The 24,069-nt window shown below is 38.4% G+C and overlaps 1 protein-coding gene across 2 annotated transcripts in view; it reads right to left on the reverse strand.

Annotated features, from left to right (window-relative positions):
• HECW2 (HECT, C2 and WW domain containing E3 ubiquitin protein ligase 2) overlaps positions 1-24,069 on the reverse strand; it is a 221,972-nt gene that overhangs the window by 82,582 nt on the left and 115,321 nt on the right. For both annotated transcript variants that reach the window (XM_063092361.1, XM_063092369.1), the window contains exons 9-13: positions 23,532-23,627; positions 13,021-13,171; positions 12,226-12,329; positions 11,587-11,711; positions 2,108-2,293 (exon numbers count right to left, since the gene is read on the reverse strand). In XM_063092361.1, the coding sequence (XP_062948431.1) occupies positions 2,108-2,293; positions 11,587-11,711; positions 12,226-12,329; positions 13,021-13,171; positions 23,532-23,627 (662 nt within the window). The remainder of the gene's footprint in view (positions 1-2,107; positions 2,294-11,586; positions 11,712-12,225; positions 12,330-13,020; positions 13,172-23,531; positions 23,628-24,069) is intronic.

Consider the following 24,069-nt stretch of genomic DNA (forward strand, 5'->3'; position numbering starts at 1 on the left):
AGAACCTTTCCTGAGTGCGTCTGGCAAGTTATGATTGGCAGGAAGAAACAGCTTCCTGACCTAACAAGTTAAATCTCTACACAGAGCAGAAATACATGCAGCATCATCTCAACGTGGGTTTTCCCCTAGGCCCATGGTTCTCTAACGAGCATAGCTTCTCACGACTCCAAGTAAAATCCCGTCAGAGTTGAGAACAGAGATGAATTCTTGGTATGCTACTACTCTTTTATAGCCAGGTATAACACCACTATAACACCACCAGTATTTTCCAAAGTCTTTACTTGGACCATCTATGCCCTTCCGCTCAATGGACTGTTTATGAACATCAGGCTCTCAGGCTGCTGAACCAAACTCAGCACCAGCAATGCCACGTCCTCCCCTGGTGTCCCTGCCTCCACTTTCTAGTGTCCTGGAAAGGCCTCTCTCTCATGCCCACCTGACCTGATTTGATGCCATTTTTCCTGTGATCCAGGGAAACAGTCACAAATCCATTCACTTTCATCTCTTCTAAGCTTTATGCTTGCCACCTCTAATCCTTTCTCAGCTAAGAATTAAAGGTTTATTAAAGAGATTTGCAGAAATTAAGTCAGTAGTTTCAGTGAGAGTTTGAAGGTTCCTCCCATGCATTAAAATACACGCACTTTGTAACAATTACTTTGACTGGGTATAGGTTCTCAGGTAAGATTGCTGGAAGCTGAGCTCAGGATGAGTAAGAGGGTACTGTGGTATTACTGCTAGAGGGCACTTTGGAAGAAAATGGCATTTGTTGAGTACTTTCCACGTTCCCTCTGCCTCCACTGTTGTTCCCTGATACACTTTTCTCCTGTCTTTGTTCAGGTACCTGTTTACCTACGGCCTCATCTGTGAGGCCTTCCCCAAACACCCTATGTAACTAACATTCTCCATCCCTGTCTTTTTCAAGACCCCACCCCCTGTTTTATTTTAAATGTAGCATTAATCAGTTCTTAGCATATTATGTATTTATTTGTCTATTGCCTGTCAATTTCCATGAGAATAGCAGGTTTATGAAGCAGCTGGCTTATCTGTTTTGTACAGGTGTTCAATAAAGATATGTTAAACAAATGACCCAAGAATTGTTAAATATTTAAAATGTTATGTCATTTTAATCCTCCTACCCTTCAAGCTACATATTCCAAGACTTTTTATAAACACGGAAACTGAGGTCAGTCACTCAACACTTGGCTAGCATAATGTCGTGGCTGAAAGCATGGCCCCTGGAACCAGACAGCCTGGGTCAGAGTGTGGCTTAGCCACTGCCTGTTTCCGTGACGTCCAGCAAATCACTGAACCATCCTGGACCTGGGGCGCTCCTTATCTCTAAGTGACAATAATAACAGTACTGATTTATGAAGTTGTCATGAGGACCTTCTACATACAAAGTGCATGTTTAAACAGTTCACAGCTCTTAGTAGGTGTTACATAAGAAGTAAATAAATAAAAATAAAATCTTAGCTGAGGAACACCTTGTAACAAGTACTAACTTTCTCATTCTGTTTTCTTCATCTTATGAGAACTTCCTGATTCTAACCAGGCTTCCTGGTTCACCCATCTAGGAAGGAAGTGCAGATGCGTTACTCTGGCCTGTGCAACACAGTTACCTATTTCTCATCATCAATTAATCAATCAGTGAGTCTTGTTTAATGTACTAGCAAAATCAGGGTTCTGAACCAATAAGACTGATGCCCAAACCAGACAATATCACAAAGACACACTGGTACAGTTGCTTGCTTAGTGACTCTTAGCCATCTTCTCCAAATAATACCGCAACTTTTTATTCAAATATCTACAACATAAGCTGTATCACTACATAGAAGGAAATGTTATTGCCTAAGAAACCTTTTCTCTGATCAGCAGAAAGTGGTGAGAAATGACAGATAGAAGAATATCCATCGAAAAGTGAGTGTTTCATCCACCCTTCCACTTCACACGCTACTTCAGATTAGTGTAGTAACTGTACTACCAACCAACCTGCTCGTCCAGGGTTCTCTCTATCCAGAACTTAGAATATTTCACCTTACAGAGGCTTTGGGCCCTCAGAGAGCCCACAATCACGTAGCAGCTCCCTATGGCAGCTCCCCCGTGTTACCTTGCCCTGATGGTCATGCTTCATTTCCCAGCCCCTGGGCAGCTCCAGCTGTTTGTTCGCGAACATGTTGAGGAATCCCACAAGGTCCCGGTTATGCTGGTAGCGTTCAAAGTGGTGAGTGTCCCTCCGGACTTTGGTGATCATGTGCTTCAGACACGTGTTGTTTGTAAACATGCGGTAGGCACTCTGGAGAAAAGGACAGAGAACAAATGTTAACCTGCCGTGACTTGCAAAAGCACATAAATACTACACATGGGCATATCTAGTCCTCTAGTAGGTATATAAAATGCTTACACAGGCTTCAACATAACTCTAGGCCTTCACATGGAAACAACAGACAGAGCAAAGTATCTTGAACAAAATAAAATACCAGGATTATAGAAGGTAAGGTGGTCTCCAGTGATGGGGTCTGGTTTTCTAAAGAACAAGAATACTGTGAAATCTCATCAGGTCCTAAAGTTGGTTTAAGGCAAAAACACAGTCAAAATTACAGTCTTGGAGATGAATATGCCACCTCACAGTGAGCCTCAATGCAGCCAGTTTTTCCTCAAGCACTGGGCCAGATCATTGGCTCTTTGGGTGAGTGCCAGGCGACACACTTGGCATACATTTAGGGACCAGATTCTATGGAAAAATCCTAGCCATAGGAATTAGTCAAGTATTACCTGAAACAGGTAATTTATACAGAAAATACATTTATTTCTTACAGTTTGGGAGGCTAGGAAGTCCGGGGTTGAGGGGGTACATCTGGTGAGGGCCTTCCTCTTGGTGGGGAGTCTGCAGAGTCCTGAGGCAGTGCAGAACCTCACATGGCAAGAGGGCAAGAGTGTTCTAATGTGTCCCACTTGCTGTCCTCATAAAGCTACTCCCATGATAACCCTTTTATCCATTAACCCATTAATCCATTAATCCACAAGTGGATTAATCCATTCATGAGGGCAGAGCCCTCAAGATCCAATTGCTTCCCAAAGGCCCCACCTCTCAATACTGGCACATTAGGGATTAAGTTTCAATGCAAGTTTTGGGGAGACATTCAAACCATCGCACCATATATGTGAATACTAGAAGTATATGCAATGGGTGAGTTGCTCTCACTGACAGTCATGCTCAGTTGAGACCACAGTAGACTAAGGTTTTCCATCTCACACCTTTTGAGAGACATAAGCTCAGTGAATAAAATAGCAGGCAGAAGTGCCTGGACTATATAGCTCAGTATTTCTCTCTCTCTCTCTCTTTTTCCTGTGTATGCCTGGTTGAATTTATATGACTAAAATGTAAGTTTAATAAAACTCCACTACACCACCACACACACACAAAATGATTGTTTTGTCAAAAACTTTACAGTCTTCATCTCTATGATATCCAAAGAAGATTACAAAAATTAAATATAAGCCATGGATTGTCCACAAATGAGTCATTCAACAAATATTCATTGCACAATACCATGTGCCAAGCAGTAGAAAAGGAATAACTATGGGAGCTATTTTCTTGAATCATCAGAGGGAATATGATATTCATGAAATTGACCAGGCCATGAATAATCTATCCTGGAATTCCATTCTTCTCAGATAAGTTCAAAGGGCTTTGGGTTTCTCTTACCTGTAGTATCTCAGGGACACTAGACTGAGTCTGGAGGCCTTCAAGCTTTACTTCATGAGCTCTGTTCTTTATTTCCGTGTAAGACAGCCTAAGGCAAACCCCACAGACACCAGAGTCCCTGGAAATCATTTCACTTTCATGAACATTTGTGCTGTCTTTGCCATGCCTAATACTGTGATAGTTATTAGGTGCACAAGATGAATAAGCCCAGGACAGTCAACATTGCTCCAGTCTTTCCTGGGTCCCTCAAGATGTGTCATGTCCAGGTCAAAGCATTTATTGCCAGTGTAAGTCCCTCCAGAGCTTTCTTCCCTTTGGCACAACAAGAACAGCAACTGATAATGTTTGAAATGGTGGCTACCCCCAGCCTGGATACCTGGGTCCCTGAGACTACAAAAATCAGAGAACCCTGACAACCCGATTTGGAATGAGAAGTAAACCTTTGCTAGCTTAAGCCACTGAGATTTGTTGGTCACTATTATTGAAGTATAAGCTAAACTATTCTGACTGAATCACCATCATTACACCCTTTTTGCTTTGATACTTGTTCCCTACCAAAACAAATGGAAGAGAACGGGACTGAGGCCACCAGTGGAGGGAAAGGGGGAGTAGGGGTTAGTAAGAAATCAGTAAAGGGCCATACAAAATGATACATTGTGCAATGATAAATATAGTGATTATCCTGATTTCAGCATCACATTTTATTGCACACAGGTATTGATATTCCACACTGTACCCCACAGATATGTACAATCAACTACGTTTCAATTTTTTTAAAAAATGGAAGAAAGGAAGGAAGGAAGGGAGGAAAATGAAAGGAGATGAAGGAGAGAAGTTCCTGTTCCCTACCAAACAAATGAAAGGAGGAAGGAAGGAAGAAAAAGAAGGAAGGAGGGAGGGAAGGAAGGAAAGAAAGGAGGAAGAAAGGAAAGGAAGGAGGGAAGGGAAGAAGAAAGAACACTGAACCGTCCTCAAACCTTAGCTCCTTAGTGCACCTGAGGATAAAATACTTCAGGGTGGTATTTCAGCCTGACAGTCTAAATGACACAAAGTTTCGATGGCTGGGAGCACTTGAGTGGCAGCGCTTGGAGGGGGCTCTGGGCAACCAGAGAGCAGAGAGAATAGGAAAGTGACGCTGTGAAAGCAGAGGCGGCGGCTGACCGAGAAGGTGGAGGTTGCGAGAGACAGCTTTAGCTACCTACCACTTAGCCGGAGGCTGACCCTGCCCTGGCGTTTTAAACACCATCAGCAAGACATCTGTTTTCTGCATTTGGCTCTGCGTTGCTGATATATTTTCATGTAATCCATCGCAAGCTCAGAGGCCTGAGACCACACTAGTTTGTGTGGTGATGGAAACGAGCTTTCAAGTCTGACTCCCTCATAAATCTCTTTGGGGATAAATTATTGTGGGGTGATTCTGTCAGATAAATCATTACATTAACTGTCATTGTAAATAGGTGTATACCTTTGCCCCTTCCCACCTCCCCCTTCCCATGAAAATAGGCATATAGGCCACATCCTGACTCCTTATCTAGAGCACCAGAAGTCCTTGCTCTGCTAAAGAAAAGAAGAACTTCATTAGGGAAGAGGTAGTGGCAATTAGGTTAAGGAACTGATCCCAGCCTCAGGCTGGAAGTAATTCATTGGGTTGGACAGCTCTTTAAGCATAGGAATCTTAAGATCGGCCTTATAATTAATGATGTCCTTTCATCTTCCTCCTCTCCAATCAGACCTTTGACAGATCTTTGCAGAAAGCATCTACCAAAGTAAATTAAGTGCAAGAAAGATTTCTCTCATTAGTAACTAGCAAACACCCTTTAGACCCATAGCCTTTTCAAGTCTGAAAGACATGCACATGACTATTAGGGTCTATATAAAACACTTAAGGCAAACAGGAACATTCCTATAGAACTGCTATGTTTTTATAAACTAGTTTTTAATAAACATATACATGTTTATGCAAAAACTGCATGTGTGTGTCTATGTTTGTACTTCAGAAAGGTATTTATACTCCAGTTGATATAGAACTAAAGTGAGGATTCTAGTGACAGCTCTGTCACTCATGGACAGAGACAAAGAAAGTCATTTAATCTCTGTCTCAATTTGCTCAACTGTAATTCTAAGACGGGATAATAATAACTCCCCTGCTTTTTTCATAGGTGTGTGAGATTCAAATCCAATAGAGCAAAGGATATAAACATGCTTTGAAGAGGTAAAAGTCACTATAAAGTTACAGGGTATAAGAAAAAGAATATGCAGGGGATTATACCTGTCATACCTATGTTATAACAGATAAATGACAGGAGTTAAGTTGTTTTCTATTTTTAGTCTTTAAGATCTTGGGCCAGTATCCCATCTTCTATTAACTGAAGAAGGAAAGGTCTCATAACCTTTCATTAGTTACATGTTAAGTCCTGTGTAAGCCCTGAGGATACAGAGATAAGCAAGGCCTGTTCATGCAAAAGAATGGAGAAGGAAAATTAAAGGGGGAGGAGTTAGGAACAGATGCACTGGAGACAGAAAACAGAGTTGGAAAAACAAAGGCCACAATGGTGGTGAAAATACTGAAACACACTGGGGAACCAGCAGAGCTAAGAATGTGATTGGCCAAAGAGTCAAGAAACACTAACCAGGTGGGATTTGATTCAAAGAGTACCGTGAAGGCACTGACATTGACAAAACTGTGGGCTAAGAGAAAAGAGGCATCTTTATTCTCTTTCTGGGGTTTAATGGTTCTAACTAGGTGAGAGTCCTTTTTTTCTGTTTGTTTGCTTGTTTGTCTTATAGAAAAAGATGCAGTAAATGAATGTGATTTGTTACCTGAAACAAAAGTAGATTAGGAAAGAGCAAATGGCACTTATTTCATAGCACAGTGTCATGATAATGTACAGAATGATTTCACCTGGAAAGCTGCTGCACGTGGACTCACAAGCAGTTAAGAGGAGTTGGCAATTGCTAATAGTACACAAAACCCCTTTAAGTGAACTCTAAATGACACAGTTTTGTTTTCCTTTGACATGATTTAAAATTTCCTTTTTAGTTATTCCTTTCTATTCCAAATTTCCCATTCCCAACCTCCCTTTTGGTTATTTTTTCGTCCTCCTAGCAAGAAATAAACTCTTGATGATTGAGCGAATGATCAACTGAATTTCTTCAGTGAAATTTTAAGTAACACTCCTTACAGCTTAAATGTGTTTTGTTTAGTGAAGTGTTTGAGGTTTTAGAACTGAAAAATACAAAGAGGAGTTGAGGGGAACATTATTGCCATTCAGCAACAGAATGAGAAAATTAGGGCTGGCCGGTCAAGCTCACTTGGTTAGAGCATGGTGCTGATAACACCAAGGTCCAGGGTTTGATCCCTGTACTGGCCAGCAAAAGAAAAAATACATATACATAATATATATACATATATATATATATATATATATATATATATATATATATATATATATATGTAAATACTCAGTTCTTATCAACCACAATGCAGAGAATAATCAATCCTTTTTTTTTCTTTTGCAGTTTTTTTTCTTTAGTGTTATGGTGACCAAATGTCATAGATTACCTGGCCCAGTCCTGATTTCACCTAATTCTGTTCTTTTCAATAACATAGTTAAGTACATTACTGATTAAATAATATCTTACATATTTCAGAAATCCTTCATCAAGAATAGGCACTCTGAATTTGGGTTTGGAATCTATAGCAAATGTCTCTCACATTCACAAGGGAACAGATTTGAGCACTTGTACACATTATTAGCTAAATAAAATTTATTATAAATGAAATCAAGAAACATTGTTTTCATAAGATGTCTGCTGGAATATGCAAACAGTCCTGTATTACACAGTCTGTCTTCAAATTTTTAATTATGCAGTATTTTACATTGTTTTCATCTAGCTGAAGAGTAAAACGGAGAGAAATTTTAACTTATTAACAAAACTAACTATAAATAATCAATTCATCTATTTGCAACAGCAGGAATTCCTGACTTTTAAGAATACATTTATGAATTTTGAAATAATATTTTTCTTCACTAAGTACTAAGGAATTTAGATGATGGAATTAATGTATTTCTAGAGCTAATTAAAAGCCACAGACATAATTATTTGGCATGTATGTTAGAAACATTATTAAGTTGCATATAACAAAATGTATTTTTATGCCATTAATTAGACAAACACAGGCACACCAACTATAAAAGACATAGCACTAATAACTAAATCTGGAGCTAACAGAAGAAATAGTTTATCAAGACAATTTTGAAAGAAATCTGATGACAGCCAGCAGAGGGCAGTAGAATATATCTTAAAGCTACCGTGATGCAAAAAGGCCAAAAAAAAAAAAAAAAATCGCCAAAATGTTGTTTCTCAAGTTTTCCTTTAGAATTATGACAACCATATATTTATTTTTTTCTCTTTTCACTAAAGATTCTTAGGTATATTACTGCTACATAAAATCTATTTTTCACGACTATCAACATAAACTGATACCTTCAAATCACAGAAAAAGAGAATTAGAAAAACTTTTTAATATACTCCTTTTACATGTTGAACATTTTCCATAACATAAACCTACTGAAACAGTTAAATCATAAACAATTCAAACAATAAAAAACTACACAAAAAAATTTTAAAATAGACCAAATAAAAGTTAATTTTGTTACATTTTCTGCTAATCTAGGAAAAAGAAGAAATTCCAGCAAGTAATGGAATTTTTTTTGCCCTTTACAAAAAATTGTCTGACTTATCTCCATTAATTCATAACTTGAGACCTTTACCAAGAAAAATCCAGCTACTTTAATGTCTGCTATAAATAAGTGAGGGAAATAAGCCTATCTAAACCAACAGCATTTAAATCTTACAGAAATGCATAGATACACAGTGTGGACCATCTTTTTAGTCAACATAAATACAGTTCAGATAAGAGGGAAAAAAATTAAAATGCTTTAGAAAGAATGCTTTAAAATAAAGATGAGCTGTCCAGCAAAAGAAATTCTAAAATCACGTGCAAGTAAAGAAAAAGGAAACACAACAACAACATGAAAATATAATAAGCAAAAAAAAGAAGCTGTGAAATGCTTAGTATTTTCACACTGTTAAAACATGGTATTTGTCAAAAGTCCAGATGAGTTACAGTTGTGACAAAGACAGTGAGGTCATTTAACACAATCTCTTTGTACTAGGAGTTCACAAATTGCAGGCTGCAGACCAACAGCAGCAGAATCACTCAAGGGGCCTTAAAACAACAACAACAACAACAAAACAAAACAAAACAAAAAAACAGACTCCTGGGATCCACTTCAGGCCAGTGTACCGAACCAGAATCTCTAAAGTTTGGGAACCAAGAATACACATTTATTGTAAAAGTCTACCAAGTTTAAAAACCACAGCCTTATACCACAACCCATGACTATTAATCCAGCCTCTACTTGAAACACTGTAGTGAGGAGGAACTTTTATGAAAGAAGGCAGTCCGTGTAGAGAAGTGAGAACTCCGTGCTCAGTGATGTCATTGGTAGCTTGAAATTGGCAATAGTGGGAGTATTAACTCCATAGAGATCAGACATGTATACACATACACAAACACACACACATACTTTTTTCCCAGTGAAGCAGTGCTTAAATATTTATCAGAAAACCCATGACCACTACCATCCAACTAGTCGCTCCTTTTTTTTCTCTTATCCACACATTCCAAACTATTAGCAAGAATGTCAGCTATCTCTCCAAAATATATCCCATATGTATCCACTTCTCACCATCTCTACTGCTATTACACTAGTCTAGGCCACTTCCAAGTCTCACCACAGAGCCTTTGCACTTTTCTGCCCGATGCCTCCTGCAGCTTGTCCTCAAATCACTCTACCTCCATGTAGTTTCAGTTGCTTCATGCCATGTTGCACTCTCTGAATTACCTTTTTTATTCAGTAATCTGTTATCAATATTCCATTCTGTTTATCTTCTTTACTACTCTATCCCCAGAGCCTAGAATGTACCAGGAAAATCACAGGCATTTAATAAATACTGGTTGAATGAACACGTGAACAAATGAGCATACAGAGTGAAGTTTGTGCTACTGACTGTAAAGACCAAAGCTCTCTACATCACGGCATGATACTTTCTGTGTTATAGTGACAACTCTCAGTGTCAGCCCATTCTTCCTTGTATAAAAGCCTGTCACCTTCTAGAACTGACTGGCTTCTGCCTATCTTTGCAGGCTCAAATCTGATTTTCACTAGTGTCCTATGCTCTCAACACATCAGCAATTCCAAACTGCTATACCAATAATCCAGTTTCAGTACTTCTGTAGTAATTATCACAACAGCCCTGTAGCTTCATGAATCTCTTGTTTTGCAAATGCTGCTCCTTCTACCAGGAGTGCTCTTGCCCATCTTATTTCTAAGGCAAGCTCCTATTTGGCCTTTAAACCCCATCTCAAATGCAAATCCGTCTATGGCTCCTTCCATGTGCCTTCCTCTCAGAGTTAATAACTCACTCCCACAGTGTATCTTCCATAGCCTTCCATTCTTGCACTCATAACTCTTGGTCATGGCATTGTAATGTGTTTTCAAGTCTGGTATTCCAGGACTCTAGTTGCTGTCATCTTTGTATCCCTAGGACTTAGCTCAGTGCCTAGTACCTAACAGGGAGTCAACAAACGGTTGCTAGATTGAATGCACAGTAATTCTAACCCCTCTTGCATGATATGGGAGGACAGTTAGCATGTTCTTCATTGCTCACCCTCCCCCCAAATCTTCTCTGTTCCAAGCTAAATCTGTAAACCAGGAGATAGTAATGAGTAAAGCCAGATAGATGCTTATAGTTATAAAGCAAAACTAATGAAGTAAGACAGAAATATACTATCATCAATAAATATGAACATACTAATTACCTCACCAACAACTCCTGGTGATAGGACTATACTGACTTCCATTTTTCTATGTGGTCTACTCTGTTTTTCCTAAGGTGTATAGTCCATTTTGTTAAATTTAATATGCTCTTCAATTCCTTTAACCAGTCCCTCATTCTAACTTTGATTATTAAATATGTATTGTTGTTTATTATTTATGTATTATTAGTAACATCAGGGTATTCTTCAACTTCTTGCCAGCTCTCTGTCTGTGATTCCTCTCACGCTGGGTCCCTCTCCTTTATTTCCTTATCTCCTAGTCCATGCTCCCGTCAAGGCATGCCATAATGAATGGATTATGTCCAGCTGGGCTTCTACGGCCAGTGTTCCCCTCATTCTAAATCACTCTGTGTGCAGCTAAGACAACCTTCCTCCAATTAGTATCTTCAGCAAACCCTCAGACCTCAGAGACTTGTGGAGTAATCCTCCTGTGATGGTCTGAATGTTCGTGTCCCCCAAAATTCATATGTTGAAACACAATCACCAATATGACAGTATTAGAAGGTGGTGGTAGAGGGTGACTTAAGAGGTGATTAGGTCATGAGAGCAGAGCCCTCATGAATGGAATTAGTGTCCTCATAAAAGAGGCCTGAGAGAGATTTCTCACCCCTTCCACTATGTGAGGATGTAGCAAGAAGGTGCCATCTACGAACCAGGAAATGGGCCTCACCAGACACCAAATCTACTGGCACCTTGCTCTTAGACTTCCCAGCCTCCAGAATTGTGAGAAATAAATTTCTGTGGTTTATAACCTGCCCAGGGTAAGGTATTTTTCTTATAGCAGCCCAACAGACTAAGACAGTTTGTTTGGATGAAATGGGTTAAAACACATAGTGCTTAACCCAGAGCCTGGAACACACTAAGTTCTCAAGAAACATTCGCTATTATCATCCTTACTATTATTACATAAACGAGGATAATTTTCTTTGGCCTCTTGCTTTAACCATCACGTTCTTTCGGATTTGCTACTCACAGGGTTAGAATGCAGCACGGTGAAGAACTCTGGGCTGATGAGGAACTTCACGGGGGGAGACTGCAACAGCAGCGTGAGCCTGGATCTGGAGGTAGAGTGGGGCAGGACGGTCTCCCGTCGGAAATCTAGGCGGACACACAACAAGGCTTTCAGAGAAGCCTTTCTATGTGGTGGGAACATGCCTATTCACTTCAGTCTATATTTTTAAAAAAATCAAGAATAGCTATATCATCTGCTATTATTTTAATCCCCCCAATACTTTTATCCTTTGCTGTAAATTCATACAAAAACCCCCTACTATTCTAAATTACACCATGGAATCAAATTATATTTCTAGTCACTATCAACATTTTAATGCATCCTTAGATTTCTTAAATGATCACATTCTTTTTCCACTTTCCCACAGATCCAGAGATTAAAGTCATTTATGCTCTCTTTGGTCTTGTGATTCTCAGTACTGATAAAAAGTTGAGGACTCGAAGAGGTTACTAGTGAATTCTGTTTTTTTGAGTTGGATTACCAGATTTTATTGAATATCAAAAGTTCTCTAAAAGAAAAGTCTCATTTCTTGGGAATCTTCACTTATTTATTTTCTGCTTTTATGAGATTACAAAAGAAAACATACCCCGAGGCTCATACCTGCACTGGCTTGGTGAAAGTCTGCTTCCTCCCCCGCCCCATCAACAGCATTGCTATTTTCCTCAGGCCTCTCGTTAGTCATGGTTCTGCGGATACTCTGATATCTGAAATCATGAGCTCAGGGTTACATTGCAGCAGCCACTAAAAGGTGAGACTCATCTGCTCCCCCAGAGCCCAGAGGTTTTCACTATCTTCTCAGCCTTAACTGTTTCCTCCCCAAACTCCCATTTCCTGACCTCTGGGCCATCTGTTGTTTAAGTAAATTACATTGCACTAAATTTCTTCTGTCCATTGTTTGTGGGACTTTCTCCTGACCAATAATTAACACTGAAAAAACTGTGGCCTTTAACCAAAGATAACTAAATTCCTATATTGTTAAAGGAAAAAACAACTTCATGTTCTAGCAATTAATTCTTGAAAAAGAACAACTGATTTAAAAAGCTTAGGCTGTTAATAAAGATGCATCGCAAACAAACATTCTAGAGATTAGAAAAGGTGTTTGGTTTCATAAACACATATGTTCTGCTTTACTAACACTCAACGTCTTGGGTTGACTAAAGGGATCATTTTTATTTATTTACTCTCTAGTTTCCCAACAAAGCGTACATGTATGTGGATGTTATTTTTTTAACCAAGAGAAGTCCAATGTAGTCTATGAATCAAAAGAGCTAATGGCTACTCTTTAATGACAGGACACCCAAAGATTTAATGGACACTGTATCTCTTACTTTGCACCATGTAAAAATTTGCCCAACCACAAAATATAACAGTAATAGCAAACAAGCCCATCCTCACCGCCGGTTCAACTGCTCCATTTGCTGTATGGAGTTAGATCTCTGCAGCACCTGTGGGGCCGGGGGAGCTGTTGGCCGCTGCCATGTTGTGGTTCTGTTCACGTGATCCACGTAGAAGATTCTGCCATGGCTATCAATACGTGCCTCCCAGTCTAAACAGCAGGAACACACAGAGAGGGATTAGGAGGAGGAGCTGAGTCCATTAACGTGATTCATTAAATTTAGGATGTGTTTTTTCTCTCCGACATGCTATAATCTGGGACTAATAACATATACCCCACTGCATAATCTGGCACTTCTCCCCAGTACACTCCAGAATCTGTTGTGACTGGTTATTGAGCCTATCTTGTGTGTATAGTACCAATCCCTTAAAGAATCTCTAAATGTAGAGAATCTTTACAAATCTGCCCACAATGCTCACCCTTCATATAGGAGCACCAGTGTTTTAAAAATACATGTAGTTGGTACCATAATACTTTAGATATTCACATCAAATTGGCATTGATGTTTATTTTCACCAAAAACTGATTTTTTCTGGTTTTTCTAGCTTAAAGGAAAGACTCATAGCTAGCAACTTCCACATCATATTTACACACAATTAAAGTAAATTTAGTCTTCAGAAGAAAATTAACTATTTAATGCTAGCCTAGTGATCAAACAGTATCATTACCTACAGACTTCCATTTGCACTTTCCCAAAGATGAATACATTTTCAGAGGAAGAGCAATTTCTTGCCTCCAACTTCAAAGAAATACAATGTTTTAAAAGATTATTTAAGTTTACATTTAAGTCATTGCATTGATTAAGTGCGTAAAATCTTTGTAAACAAATATATAAGTTCATGTTTGGTAAAAACAGAAAGCAGACGGGTCTTTAGAAACAGACATCCCACCTCTGTGACTCCCTACAAGGCCATTCCCCTATTAAGATGCACAAAGAATGAGCTGATCTTTTCAAAAGGCAAAATTTTGAAATTTATTGCAGTTGGGAAGGGTAATTTGTACAGTAAACATGAAAACAGCAGAGATCTATCTTTAACAAGGAAATCTCTTCATACATTTACATTACTGTGTAAGTTATTTTTTGAAATGAATAAACACTTTTCCCCCAAGCAGTTCAATTATCTCAAAATGCTCCATGTGATCACATGGTTTTTCAATAGATACCATGGGTCTAATCCTGGAGACCAAGGGGAAGGCATATTTTCTCCTGACCACCTATGGCATTTGCTCTGGAAGGAATGGAGCAAGTGTTCCAACAAAGTCCTTAGGGTTGAAAAGACCCCACGGTAGACACCAGCCTGCACCAGACCAGCATTGAGGCCCGTCATCTCAGCTGGGAGTGGAAAGATACCTTTTGTTATCTCAGCACATTGTAACTTACAACAAAGGGCAAGAGAAGGAAAAATTGGGCTGAGAGAAAGCACCACACAGACAATAAATAATTCAATGCTGCTCATGCTCCAAGGTACCATAGACTCACAACGAACCAGCGTGCAAAATCTGAATTCTTTAGACACAGCTACAATCCCATCAATACGATTAAAGACCCCATGCTCATCCTGCAATATGCTGACAAATACATTAAAGCATCTTCAGGAACCATTTTCCAAAACCCTTTGATCTATTCCATTGTTTTGCTCTTCTCCTTGCATGCTTTCTCATCTTAAAGATTTTGAGAACCAATTACTCCCATCTCATTCCTTTCTCATTACAGCCAAAATAATTCAAGCACATATACGTCAAACCAAATGCACATGAAAACAAATGGCCATTCCTTCCCCCAAGAATGTTTACAGTAGCTCCCAATTTAAAAAATGTAGAATAGGTCAATTGGGAGTAAAAAAAAAAAAAAAAAAGAACAGCGACCAGCTAAAGGAAGCAGAAAGAGTAGATGCTGCCAAGCTTCCAAGATAAGATTATTACTAAATATTGGCTCTAAGTTTTTTGGCAGTTAAGGCAGAAAAAAAAACCACATTGTTGCATATTTTCCATTTTCTGACAAAAGAAAGTAAAAAACAAATTCAAAGGTGGAACTTTTTCCTGGAACTAACTAAATAAGAATTTACCACATGTGATATGAATGTGGCCTGTTTGAAGGCTGCATGGGTAGCAAAATGGGGAGGTTTGTTGGGAGCATAAGGAAAATTGCCAAATCTATTCACCACTGTGCTTTGCACGGGGTATGTAATAAATGAACAAATGCTTTTCAATGACATAAAGCCATTAAAAAGAATGATTCTTGTATTCCCCTTCCACAAAGTCCAGGAATAACCTTAATTTGTAGTTCAATAAAAACATTTCTATTTGCAATGGGAAGGATAAGAAAACAAGTACCAAACATTTGCCTTCTAAGAGCATGGGGTGTTGAATAGACATTAAGACTATCTCTGTCAAATATCACATCTTCAAACTGGCATCCTCTTTAGGGCATTCCTATAAAGAGAAATTGTATTGCTGATTTCAAGTGGATGCTTGGCACTGGATCAGGAAACACTACTATGCTGCTGGCTTATTCATGAAGTACATATGAGCTACATATTTCCTGCTACCCAAGTGATCAATATCTATCCATCCAGGCAAAGGCAGCAGAGGTACCTGCAGGAAGGTTAGCTACCAAAGTTACTTTGATGGGTACAATTGCTCTAACACCTTACATGTCTTTATATTGGGCCTGGTTTTTCCTTGGTATAAGAAAGCATATGAGAACTCATTTCAAAGCATCCAAGTTTCTTTCAGATAGACAATGTTAAAATCAGATATGCAGAGTTAGAAGACAAGGATCTTAACATTTACTTCCTTGTCTTGCCACATTGTAAAATAGGGTATACAATCAAGGTGCAGTGAGACTGTGAACAATGTGTGGGGGTTGGGATGGGGTAGTGCACTAAATTGGGAGGTAGAAGGCCTGGTTTCTGGATGTGGCTTGTGCTCTGGATCAAATGTATCCCCCAAAAGTTCATATATTGGAAACTTGATCTCCACTGTAACAGTGTTAAGAGGGTGAGAAATCCAATTATGGTAATTGAAAGGTGGGGCTTCTAAGAGGGGATTAGATTGTGAGGACTGTGCCCTGGTGAAAGGATTGATCCACTCATAGGTAACGTTAACTTTATTGCTCTTGTCCACTCTTGCCATGTGATACCCTGCATTACTGAGAAAAGTCACCACCAAGAACACGGCCTTCACCAGATGCACCCCCGAACCATGGACTTCTCAGCATCCAAAACAGTAAGAAATAAATTTTATTTTTTTATAAATTACCCAATTTCAGGTATTCTGTTATAAGTATCAGAAATAAACTAATACAGCTTGTCACGCCTTTGCTACATAACCTTCAAAAAGCCACTACACCTCTATGGATCACAGTCTGTAAAACTTAGATATAGAATTAAACATTTGCTAAGGTCCCTTCCAGTTCTAAAATTCTATGAATGTACAAAATGACCCCCCATTTTATTACATTAGGTTCAGTAAGGACCTAGCAATTTCTTAGCAACACCTTATGTCTAGGCTAGAATTTCCAAACTAAACTCTAATGTATTGATCCTTACAGGGCTGGAGGCTTTGGGGCCCTGAGGGGTGGGGCTCTGTAAACACCCACCAACCCCACTTTAGCCACAATAAAAAAGTTTGAAAACTATTACCTAAAGAAACGTTTCTCAAGGTGGTGGGACTCTAACATGTGCCAGAATCACTTTGAGGGTGAATAAAAAAATGCAGATTCCTAGGATACATCCCAAGTCTTCAGAATCAGTCTATCTGAAGCTAGGACTCAGAGATCTACATTTTTAACAACATTCCAGGTGACTCCTAGACACTCTAAAATTTGAGGAACACTGACATGAATTAATAAGAACTTAAAGCAGCAGCTAATTTGAGGGATAAACTCATGGAGTAAATGCTAGATTTCTCAGAGGTCAGGAAGTGTGGGAATCAGGGGCAAAATGGCAGACTAGAGGTGCCCAGTTTATAAAAAATAAGAAAAAAGAATTTTTAAAAATGAAGAAAGTCTAAGAGAGCTAGCAGACCACCTTAAGTACACAAACACCGAATCATGGGTGTTCTGGAAGAGGAGGATAAAGGGGAGGATATTTCAATGGAATAATAGCAGAAAACTTCATAGATATGACTTCCAGATCCAAGTGGCTCAAAGATCTTCAAACAGATTCAATCCAGAAAGGTTCTCTCTGAGACACACTGTAGTCAAACTTACAAAAGTCAAAGACAAAGAGAAAATCCTAAAAACAGAAGGAAAAAAGCATCAAGTCATCTATAAGGGAGTCTCCATCAGACTAACAGCAGACTTCTCAGCAGAAAACATATAGGCCAGAAGAGAATAGGATGATATATTCAAAGTACTAAAAGAAAAAAACTGCCAGTCAAGAATACTATACCAAGCAAGGCTATCCCTCAGAAATGAAGGAGAAATAGTGTATTTCCCAGACATACAAAAGCTGCAGGAGTTCACCACCACATGACCAGCTTTACAATAAATCCTTAAGGAAGTCCTGCACCTGGAACCCAAAAAATGATAATCACCACAATGAATACATGAGAAAGAACAAATGCCGCTGGTAGAGAATATGCAAATGAGGAAGAGAAAGAAACTATACCATTCCACCTCAAAAAACCAACAAACACTAAAGACAAACAATACAAGAGAAAGAATGGAACAAAAAATATTTAAATCAACCATAAGAAAAGCAGTTAAATGTCAGAAGTAACACAATACCTCTCAATAACAACCTTAAATGTAAATGGATTAAATTCCCCACTCCAAACACAGAGACTGGCTGATTGGATTAAAAAACTAGACTCGACTATTCAGTGTCTAAAAGAGACTCACCTTCCTTGTAAAGATACACAAACTAACAGTGAAGGGATAGAAAAAGATATACCATGAAAATGGAAATAAAAAATGAGCAGGAGTTGCTATTCCTATATCAGATAAAATAGATTTTAAACTAAAGACCATAAAAAAAGACAAAGAAGGCCATTATATAATGATATAGGGATCTATCCAGCAAGAAAGACATGATGATTGTAAATATATATGCACCCAACACTGGAGCACCCAAATTTATAAAGCAAATACTCTTAGACCTAAAGAAAGAGATACACCCTAATACAATAATAGATGGGGACCTGAACACCCCTTTCTCAACACTGGACAGACCATCTAGTCAACAAATCAAAAGAGAAACACAGTATTTAAATTACACTGTAGACCAATTGGACCTGGCAGATATCTACAGAACATTTCATCCAACAACTACAGAATATACATTCTTCTCATAAGCACATGGAACATTCTCCAGGATAGACCACATGTTAGGTCACAAATCAAATCTTAACAAAATTAAGAAAACTGAAATCATTTCAAATATCTTTCAGAGCACAATGGATTAAAATTAGAAATCAGTAATAAGAGAAACTCTGGAAACCATACAAACACATGGAAATTAAACAACGTGCTCCTGAATGATCTACAGGTCTAAGAAGAAATTAAACAGGAAATCAAAAAATTCTCAATACTAATTAAAATAAAGACACATCATACCAAAAACTGTGGGATGCTGCAAAAACAGTACTAAGAGCAGTACTTATTGCAATAAACACCTCAAAAGAATAGGAAGATTTCAAATAACCTACCACTACACCTTAAAGAACTAGAAAAACAAGAAAACTCAACACCCAAATTAGTACATGGAATGAAATTAATTAAGAGCAGAGCAGAAATGAATGAAATAGAGGTCCCCAAAATGATACAAAAGATCAATGAAACAAAAAGTTGGTTCTTTGAGAAGATAAACAAAATAGACAAACCATTAGCTAGGCTAACTAAAAAAAGGGAGAAGGCCCAAATAACAAAAATCAGAAATGAAAAAGGAGACATTACAACCAATAACACAGAAATACAAGGAATCATTAGAGAGTATTATAAACAACTATATGCCAACAAATTTGAAAACCCGGAGGAAATGAGTAAATTTCTGGACACATACAAACTATCAAGACTGAAATAAGAATACATAAAAAACCTGAATAGACCAGCAACGAGATTGAAGCAGTGATCAGCAGTCTTCCAACAAAGAAAAGTCCAAGACTGGATGGCTTGACTGCTAAATTCTACCAAAACTTTGAAGAGTAATAATACCAATTCTCTTCAAACTATTCCAAAAAATTGAAATAGAGGCCATTCTCCCAAACTCATTCTGTGAGGCCAGCATCACCCTGACATCCAAACCCGACAAAGATACAACAGAAAAAGAAAACTCCAGGCCAACATCTCTGAACAAAGATGTAAAAATCTTCAATAAAATATTAGCAAACAGAATACGGGAACACACTGAAAAAATTATACAGCACAATCAAGTGGGATTCATCCCAAGGATGCAAGGATGGTTCAACATATGCAAATCAATTATTTGATACACCACATCAGCAAACTTGCTGTGGACTGAATGTCCCCCCCAACTCACTGAAGCTTAAATTGTGTTCCCCAAAGTTCCAGGTATTGGAAATGTGGCGCCTACAGTGACAGTGTTGAGAGAGTGGGAAATCCTATCATGATGATTAAAAGGTGAGGCCTTGAAGAGGTGATTAAATTGTATGATAATGCCATAGTGAATGAAATAATACTGGTGGTCACGGGCATGGTTTTGAGGATTTTAAAAGGAGATTACATTAGAGCTTCTTTCTCTCTGTTCTTCCATTTTCTGCCATTTGAGACCCCTGCATTTCTGTAAAGCAACCACCAATGAAGACCCTCACCAAAAGCAACCACCAATGAAGACCCTCACCAAATACATTGCCTGGACTTTGGACTGCCCAGCCTCTGAAACTGTAAGCAATAAAGTTTGCTTTCTTTAGAATCACCCAGTTTCGGATATTTTGTTATAAGCAACAGAAATGGACTAATACAAAAATCAAGAACAAAACCATGTGATTATCTCAATAAAAAAAAAAGCATTTGACAAAATTCAACATCCCACCATGATAAAGATACTCAGTAAATTAGGTATAGAAGGAAAGTATCTCAACACAAAAAAAGCCATGTATGACAAACCCACCACCAATATCATCCTGAATGGGGAAAAGCTGAAAGCTTTCCCCTTAAGAACAGGAACAAGACAAGAACGCACACTCTCACTACTCCTATTTAACATAGTATCAGAAGTACTTGCCAGAACAATCAGGCAAGAGAAAGAAATAAAGGGTATCCAGATTGGAAAAGACAAAGTCAAATTGTCCTTGTTTGCAGATGACATGATCCTATATAGAGAGAAACCTAAAGACTCTACAAAGAATTTCTTAGAGCTGACAAAGAATTTCAGTAAAGTTGCAGGATACAAAATCAACACTCCCAAATCAGTAGCATTTTAATACTCCAATAATGCACTAGCGGAAAAAGAAATCAAGAAAGCAAGCCCACTTACAAAAGTCACCAAAAAAATAAAATACCTAGGAATCAATTCAACCAAGGAGGTAAAAGACCTCTACAACAAGAACTACAAATCACTGTGAAAGAAATTAAAGAGGATACAAAAACATGGAAAGACAATCCATGCTCTTGGATTGGAAGAACTAATATTGTGAAAATCTCCAAAGCAATCTACAGATTCAATGCAATCCCCATCAAAATACAATGACATTCTTCACAGAAATAGAAAAAAAAAATTCTGACTTTCATATGGAACAACAAAAGACTCCAAATAGCCAAAGCAATCTTGAACAACAAAAAAATAAAGCTGGAGGCATAACATTACCTGACATCAAATTAATACTACAAAACTCTTATAACCATAACAGCATGGTACTGGCATAAAAACAGACATTCAAACCAATGGAACAGAATAGAGAACACAGAAATCAACCCACGTACTTACAGCCAACTGATCTTTGAGACAGGCTCCAAGAACATACATTGGGGGAAAGACTGCATTTTCAATCAATGGCTCTGGGAAAACTGGACACCTATATATAGAAGAATGAAACTGAATCTGTACCTCTCACCATATACCAGAATCAACTCAAACTGGATTAAAGACTTAAATATAAGACCTGAAACTATAAAGCCGCTAAAAGAAAACAAAGGGGAAACACTTCAGGAAGTAGAACTTGGCAAAGACTTTATGAATATGACCCCAAAAGCACAGGCAACAAAAGGAAAAATAAACCAATGGGATTATTTCAAACTAAAAAGCTTCTGCACAGCAAAAGAAACATTAACAGAGCGAAAAGACAACCTACAGAGTAGGAGAAAATATCTTCAAACTATGTATCTGACTAAGGATTGATGTCCAGAACATACGAGGAACTCAAACAACTCAAGAGTAAAAAAACAAATAACCCAATTTAAAAATGGGCAAAGGAGTTGCATAGATATTTCTCAAAGGACGATATACAAATGGCCAAGAGACACATGAAAAAATGCTCAATACCACTCAGCATCAGGGAAATGCAAATCAAAACTACACTGAGATCGCATCTCACCCCAGTTAGGTTGGCTATTACTGTGAATAGAGCTGTGATAAACATGGGAGTGCAGGTATCCTTCTGACATGACGATTTCCACTTCTTTGTGTATATACCCAGCAGAGGAATTTCTGGATCGTATGGCAGGTCTATCTGTGGTTGTTTGAGGAACCTCCATACCATTTTCCATAATGGCAGCACCAGTTTACGGTCCCATCAACAGTGTAGGAGGGTTCCGCTTTCTCCACATCCTCCTCAGCTTTTGTTATTTATTCTCTGTCTTTTTGATAATAGCCAGTCTAACCGGCTTTGAAGTGAAGGCCTAAAAGTAGGCAGTGAATTTTTTTCCTGTTCATCAGTCACTCATTAAATGGGATAAACCAGTAAATTGCTTTTACTTTTGGATATATCAATTTATTAAAATAAACTGTCAATTGTTTGTAAAAATAATTCCTAAGATATATTCTACCTTTGTAATGCAAAATCAGTGTTTAAACAAATACATTGAGATATTCCACATAGGGTCATAATTTCAGCAGGAAAGTACCTGTCTTATTAAATACAATCTGGTGACCAAAACTGTGTCCTAAAAATTAGAGCATCTAGATGTGGCCAGGAGGAAGCCATTTATTAATGCACCCATGCCATGCTGTGCTTCCTGTCCAGCTCCCTGAAACTCTAGTTACTATTAATCCACAGAGACATGCAAACAAACACTCTCCTGATGTTCCTAATGCATTTTGCTCCAATTACACCTAAATATCTTCCAGGAATATTTTTCTTTCCTGATGCTGATTTTTCCTCCAAGGGTAAACAATAAGGAACTTTTTTTACCCTGCATCCCTCCCTCCACCTGCTTAAAATGACACATGGTTCATCAACCTCTTGATCTATTTCTTTGAAACTACTTAAAATATATGTTTCGTTTAAGTAACAGCCCTCAGTAATCCACATACACAATCAAGGGAAGGATCTGTGCACAACAGAATTTCAAAAGGATCAGGCCAGTATTATGACAAACTCTACATAGTACCATTCAGGTCTTTTGTCAGCACTCACCAAAACTAACCACCTAGTATTTTAGCCCTTTAAATGCGTACCTTCCCTCTTTATGTCCCACCATTTTTAAAACACAGAGGGTAAAGGGCATCAGCTACTTGCCATGATCACATGTAAGATGGGTAAGTAGAGAGCGTGAATAAAAAGGGAAAGCAATAAGGCAAAAGATGTAGCTTCCAATGTTTTCCTGAAGACAATATTTACTGAGCTTTATATAATGCATCAAAATGTATTGCTCTCACAGAGCAACCTTACTTTAAGGGATTCTAGAAATTTAAATAGAGTTTGAATTTTGCTCCGATTATGATTGGCCATGGGTATCACTTGTACTCTTGAATACAGGTTGTGTAACTATTTCCCAGCATCCCTAATGCCCAACCATCTCTCCTTTAAATGCTAAGTGTTTTGGGAAAGTGAAACACATTTCACTTTCAAATCCCCAGGTAACTGTCATGCCCCAAATAATTAGTAGACTAATTTCTGAAAATAACATTTCTCTGTATATCCCTAAGGGAAAAAAAAAAAAATCAGAACCAGTGCTTAATGATTTAAAACAATATACATGAACAAAAAGGCAGTATATTACATAAGTGAGGTTTTTCTAAAAGATTATGCCAACTTGTCTACTAACTGAATGAAAATGCATGCTTCCATTAAGCATAATTTTTAAAAAATTCTAATCTCACTCAATTTCCCAGAATATTTGGATCAACTTCCATGATTACAATATTTACTCCACAGGCAGTACAGTATTTACTTTTTCTCAAGCTGCCCCTTCATTCAGCAGAACCGTTCCAGAGAGGAGTCACGGGCTTAGTTAGCACTTTCCAGACTACCTCCTCTATGTCAAGTAGCAGCCCCCAGATTCCTTCCTCTCGGGGACCCGTGTATGCATTTTCTAAGACTCATGGAATGGGTCTGTCATCCTTGCCCCCTGTGGTTAAGGCAGGCCCTTTAATTAACAGGTCCTCACTTGGTGGGAGAGCCTCGTCCACCCTCTGGTAGCGGCTAACGTCCTGGCGCACTGAAGGCAGCGATCGCAGTGGCTGGTGGCCATTGGCTTGAGAACCTAGGATTAAAGGCAAAAAGTTACCCAGGTATTGTTTTGCCTTTCAGTGTCCAAAGTCTTTATTTGAAAAAATAATAATAATACAAACAAAAAAACACCACCTAATGTAAATCCTGAGGCTAGTCTCTTTTCTGTCTTTAGTCTCATTTCTCTTATGAGGACCCAGAAGCAGAAAAAGAGAATGAACAGGAGGTGACACTTCAAGGGGGGCTTCCTGGAGAAGCGTCCTCTGCAAGCAGTCCTCCCCCTCCCGGCCCCTCTCCTCCTCATCCCTCACCCACCCTGGCCTCTCTCCTGCTCATGCATTAATGCTTTAGGGTCACATAGTGGCCACAGATAATGAAGGAAACCAAAAAAAGAAGAAGAAAGAAGAAAAGAAGGAGATAATTTAGGTAGAAAAATAAATGACTGAATAAGAAAATCATTCCTATTTCTGAGTCTA

Source organism: Cynocephalus volans, chromosome 1 (genome assembly GCF_027409185.1).
Source record: "Cynocephalus volans isolate mCynVol1 chromosome 1, mCynVol1.pri, whole genome shotgun sequence".
In the NCBI taxonomy this organism is placed as follows: Eukaryota; Metazoa; Chordata; class Mammalia; order Dermoptera; family Cynocephalidae; genus Cynocephalus; species Cynocephalus volans.